This window comes from Eucalyptus grandis, chromosome 8 (assembly GCF_016545825.1).
Source record: "Eucalyptus grandis isolate ANBG69807.140 chromosome 8, ASM1654582v1, whole genome shotgun sequence".
NCBI classification, from domain to species: Eukaryota; Viridiplantae; Streptophyta; class Magnoliopsida; order Myrtales; family Myrtaceae; genus Eucalyptus; species Eucalyptus grandis.
In genome coordinates this window covers 5082096-5087926 of record NC_052619.1, presented here as the reverse complement: position 1 = coordinate 5087926, position 5831 = coordinate 5082096, and the positions used below count along the sequence as shown (strand labels likewise).

Here is a 5831-nt window from a genome sequence, read left to right as displayed (position 1 = left end):
ACGAATATTACCAATCCGATTATCAACTTGCTTTGGACTTTCAGCTTTTTCAATGCTGAGATTTAGCCAATAGGATCCTAAAAACCCTTGTCAAACACTTTACAATTTAGCCAACAGGATCCAAAAACCCCTGTCAAACACTTTACAATTTCCCCAAAGACTTTGGGGAATGCTGAACCAAACAAGACCTATATATTTGCCTTTTAGTAGTTAGAGATCTTTGTCTTTGTCACAAACATAAAGATTTCTTAGGAAACATTCAAATTCAATATGCGTATGTGGGCCTTTCTAGGTAGGACTTGTTATCTGGAGCTTTAACTCTTTTTTGACTACCAAATAGATTTAAACAGCACTCAATGGAATGAAATCAACTCCCTAATAGACAAACCAAGGACAAACTGGACCTGTGAAGAAATTGGCATGCATGTGCAGAGAGAGAGAGAGAGAGAGAGAGAGAGAGAGTTTATATACCAGACTACAGTACAACATCGCGAATACAAGTAAACCGCCTTAAACTAAAGGCACTATTCCAATCCATAGAACTAGGAAATAAATCCTGCTGAAAACTTAAACGAAACAACAATTCATATGCGTCAGAGCGTCTTGAAATTTCGTCAGTTTACTCCGCTTGAATATTTGCAAAGATCTCTTCCTTCTCCAAAAATTTCATCTGGGGGTCATGGGGTTGCTTCCCAGATGAACCTGATGCAACCATGGGATGACAATTTGTTAGAATTTGAACCGTAAAAAGGCGATCAAGAAAATTTATACCAAAAGTAACCCCAAATGTCAAAAACAATTCCAACATCTCTTATCCTTCCTGACCAAAAATGGGTAAAAAAAAATAAAAAACCTGAAGATGCATCAAAATCTTTGTATTTTTATTTTGTGCAACTCCCATCGTACATGGTAATATATAATAGAAACTTTCAATTTGTATTGACTAAAAAGTTCACTTGCCATATGTTTTCATTAGACCATGCAGTCAGTTTTAAAGTTTGATTAACTAAACAGTATGCTGGACAAGTTCCACAGCGCAAATATATAGAACATATCTCTGCTGATTTATATATATATACATACATATATATATATATATATATCTCTGCTGATTTACATGTATATATGTAGGTATGCATGACAAGAACCTATACATAACATATCTCTGCTGATTTACAAACAGACACAGACACAGACACAGACACACACACACACATGTATGTATGCATGAATGACAAGAACCCAATTTACACACTAATCAGCAGAAATATGTTCCCCCAAAAAATATAGTGGCTGTCAAAATAAGGTTAACGCATCACTTTTATATTGGATTAGGCATTACCTGGGTTGCATAAGAAGAGCTTTGAGCAAGAAACATAACGAATTCTTGCTTCTTTCTCTCAAAATTCATTTTAGCGTGATCCAACATTTGTCGCTCTCGTTGTAAATCTTCCAGCAGTTTTTCCCTTCTCCACCTCAAGTCCTTCATCTGGTTTTCTACTTCATGGTAATTTGCAGGACGACTGGATGCACCTGATGGTACTGGAAATCTCACATCCACATCCTCCCTTAAAATTGATAGCAGGGACAAATGCAGCAGAAGAAGATTAAGATTATTTTTAGCCGGAGAAAAAAACACACTCTACAACCTGACCAAAAGGAAATATTACAAGAAAGTAGATACTTTCCCCGGCACACAAAAATAACAGACCTTTTTTTTAAATCTAACTATTTATGCATGCAAGTATTAACTGGAAGCCGCAAGCATACTCAACTTAATCCTTCTGAGAATCACGTTCAACACATGAGCAAGAAGATAAAAATTTGTATTGGAGAGGACATAAATGATTAGAGATGAGCTGATGTAACCAAAAATAGCCATAAAGATCAGGAAGGACTGTAAATGGCCACTTCATGCAGCATTTTTTTTAAAAAATAGACCTTCTCAATGTGCAGGAATTGCTTACAAAAATAAATCAGAATGCACATTGTCATAGATGATGGGCAAAGTTGTCTTACCTCTTGCCTAGGAAATACATGCCAGGACCTCTAATTATTCCACCATCCAAAGAGATGGCTCCACCACTAATTAAAGGAAGAGCGCGTAGCATGTCCGCCCTCGTGCTATATACTTGAGTCCGAGAGAAAAGATGATAAAATAGAGTTTCCCTGAGACCATGACCGCTTGGTGTTAAACAAAACAAATGGGTGGCATCAATGTTGACCATATTGACTGCGAAGCCAAGGAAACCGGGTGGACATTCCCCACTTGGTAATCTGGGCTTAAAGAGATCAAGCCTTCTCTGGCCATCATCATCTACAAAATCACCAACATATGGTCTGACAAAATTAAATGAAGGAAATTAGTATCTTAAGGTTAAACTGCGCACCATCCATCAAGAGAGATAAGAATTACACCTTAGATCTTCTAAGCAAATAACGAGAAATCTTCCTTTTAAATCCCTTCCAATGGAAGAACTAAGCCCATGAAGACCAGCACTCATATCAATACTGCCGTCTGTATCATATGTTTCTAGAGCCTTCATGCCTTCTCGAGTCTTGCAAACAATGGAAAGCATGGCGTCTGCTCCTAAATACTCGGAAAGAAGCCTAAACCCCAGTCAAGCAGAGTGATGGATTGAGATTAGAGCAAAATCATGAACTGAAACAGCACAAATTCCATGTAGGAAATGCACCAGCAAGTGCGAGATATTAGAAATCGTAAGTTTGAACTACCCTACATGCAGCCATTTCTCATGAGCATTCATGAGACAAGGCTCACTGCTTCTCTTTCAACAATCTAAAATATTAATCTCGAGACATCAACAAGTGCAGTGACTTCTAACCAAAAAAAAAGAAAAAAAGAAAAAGAAAAAAAAAACAGACGATTCAATTACTTCCAACAAAAGGAACTTCAGTTCAAACTTCTAACTATTGATGACGAACTGAACAAACCTGCTAAGGTTTTCATCATCAACTTTGCCCAAAGTAGCAACTATGCCGATGACATCCTTGGATAAAGCAAGAATGGGAGCCTGAGTGCCACGGCTATTTTTAAGTTGGCACCATATTCCAGCAGCAGATTTATCACGCTTCAATATTTGCTCAGTTGTTTCCTCCTCGCCTCCACTGGAAAGGCTATTATCTTCAGCACTAGGTGGGGCAGAAGAATGATACTTCCCAAGAATGACTGAGTAATGACAAGTCAGCAAGAAACATGTTAGAAGATGCCACAATAATCAAAGAAGTGGCCACTGCTCTCTGCTTTTCCTTTGAGAAAATATGTGAACTCAATCCACTTGAATGTGCATGGCATGCTAACCCAGTACGAATATATGAGACTGTCTTCGAGGCCTTACTTTCTGATTTACTTTCACTAATATTCTGTATCATAACTAACCATATTGCAAGGAAAGAAGCCCAGATATTGACTCCCATTTACAGAGCCATCAGATTTCAGATAACATACCTCGCTTATCAAGAATAGAGTCATCTAATGTGTTTTTCTGAGTCTTCAGAGATTTTATGTTATCCTCGTGCTGTTTGATTTTTAGACCGAGAGATTGTAGATCATCTTGAAGTCTCTACAGAAACACAGGCGAATATCAGTTGGATTGACCTGTTTGTCTAAAATAAGTTCTTAACCCTGTATTGACTATGCAGTAAGCCAATAGAGACTGAACAGGGAAAAATCATCGTGCCCAATAGCCTAGATGTAGATGAATGTTCGACCAGAATGACTCTCCAAGAAACTCCCGAGCCATTTCAAATACAAACCTTAGAACTGTTCATTAATGTATCTGCCTGTATAACACCTCCACTTGGCACTCCGCTGTTTGCATTAGGAGATCCTTCATTCTGATCAACAACCACCAATGCCAATGAGTCTTGGCCAGGCAATGCTGTTGTGATAACAGAAGGCTGCAAATGGGTGGACATCAGCAACTAGATATGTGCATCTTTGCCCCAAAAAAAAGAAAGATGAAGAATGCAGGTCATGCAATATGGAGTAAACTTAAGCTGTAAATACAAAAATAAGTATATAACCATCACTCGCACACAAAGAAATTCTGGGAGACGGTGCATGATTTGAGTGAAACGTTTGAATTTTTCTTACTTCAGACTCTCAATGGTACCAATGAGCAACAAAACATGTGCTTGAATAAATATCTTCTCATGTAACCGGAGAAACCGAGGAACAGAACTTTTGATACTTGAACTCATCGCAGTATTTGCCCATTTCTTTCCAGTAAGTTCAGCAGATTGTCATGATTGCAACAATGAACTTCCTTTGTCGCATCAGAATCAAAAGTTCGATAAAATGTGTGGAGCTTATTGCAATTCGCATATTTAGCTTGTGCTCAAAGAATGACACGTGGGTTTTCCCATCTTGATAAATAGTAAAATAATCCAGGTGAGAAAATCGAATGGCAGTGTTCCAACTTTAAAATGATCTTCCTAATCAATGAATGTAACCAGCTAAGGTAGGTCATCTGCTTTATACCCATACCTGAACCAGTCAGTCCAAAACCCATTCCACGAAATACGCGTTAAATTCCCGCCAAGCTCCTAACTTTTGCCCAGATTAAATACACTCTAGCAACTGCACGTCTCCCCAATATTCGCCCAGAACACTATACAAACTTGAAAAGTTTGAAATTTCGCAAACATAATTACAAGTTAACCTCTTACAACTGTTACCAGAATTCTTCCAAGCAATCAACCACATTGTCAAATCCGAACACATACTCTCCAATTACGATCCGAATTCCCGACAGATAACATCGAACTCGAACGCATACGAAATCATCCACCGGCCAGCTCCACCCCTCCAATATCGTACACCACTTGCACAGTCAAAAACTCTTTCTGGGCAATTACGAAACCCCCCAAACATACCCTCCGAATGTCGAAACGAGTACATGCAAGCACGAATTAGACAAAAAGAACCGGTTTTTCCCGCGGGAAAAAAACGAAACTTGTCGAGGAATCGACAACCCAGTTCAATTTCCCTCACTGGGTACATCATTTTTTCCCCGGCGAGATCAAAACACAAGGCGAGAACAAGAAAGCGAAAGATTCGCGCTCCCGGGGGAGTGGAGAGCGTCGCTCACCTGGGTGTGGTCGTTCGCCTGAGACGTCGACATCGCGAGATGATTCAGTTGAAATGGAGCGCTCTCTCTCTCCCCCTCGTTCAGGCACGACAACTTATGAATAGAGACTCTCGAAGACCGTGCTGACAAGTAGGTTTTTAAAATTCGGGCAACCTCGTCAAAACTCTTTTTTTTTTTGTGGTATTTTAATTATCAAACTAGAGAGTTTAAATTTCGATAGTTTGCATTTACAATCGGAATCAAATATGATATGAAGTCTTCGATATTTTTCTCTATATAAGCTAGAGAGTTTAATTTTGGTTGTCTACATTGGAGGTTAATATGTCTAGCTTATATAGAGAAAAAATATATAAACTTCATATTATATCTTATTTTGATTATAAATGGAGATGATGGAAATTAAACTCTTATTTTCACATCCTATCAACTGCATCTCGGTTTAAATGACAAATATGCTCTTATGTATTGTCCACGAAAATATATTATTTGATGTGATTGCCAAAGCTCTTTTCTTTTGCCATATTCAATAAAAACTCTCAGGTCCAATGACTTAAAAAAATTACATATAGATTGTGAAAAAGAAATGTTATAGGAAAGGCCTTCAATTAGAGAAAAATAAATAGGAAAGAAAATGTTCCTTTTTCTTTGAACATTTTTCATAACATTAGCAAATGAAGAGGTGGAACCAAATTATGAAGTCAAACTATGCATATTAAC

General features: G+C 38.0%; 1 protein-coding gene across 1 annotated transcript; it reads right to left on the bottom strand.

Annotated features, from left to right (window-relative positions):
* Positions 1-443: 443 nt before the first annotated feature.
* LOC104456000 (protein DEFECTIVE IN MERISTEM SILENCING 3) lies at positions 444-5214 on the bottom strand. Its single transcript, XM_010070685.3, has 8 exons — positions 5115-5214; positions 3778-3921; positions 3470-3584; positions 2956-3190; positions 2419-2610; positions 2020-2340; positions 1343-1568; positions 444-702 (listed from the first exon to the last, which is right to left on the bottom strand). Exons 1-8 carry the CDS (start codon positions 5145-5147, stop codon positions 667-669), a joined length of 1302 nt encoding a protein of 433 aa, XP_010068987.2. The 5' UTR covers positions 5148-5214; the 3' UTR covers positions 444-666.
* Between the last annotated feature and the right edge of the window lie 617 nt (positions 5215-5831).

Coding starts and splice junctions, on each gene's coding strand:
- LOC104456000 (XM_010070685.3), bottom strand. CDS start 5,147: ATGTCGACGTCTCAGGCGAACGACCACACCCAG. Junction 3,922..5,114: donor AGGCGAACGACCACACCCAG/GTGAGCGACGCT, acceptor ACCCATTTGCAG/CCTTCTGTTATCACAACAGC. Junction 3,191..3,469: donor CTCTATTCTTGATAAGCGAG/GTATGTTATCTG, acceptor GTCATTACTCAG/TCATTCTTGGGAAGTATCAT.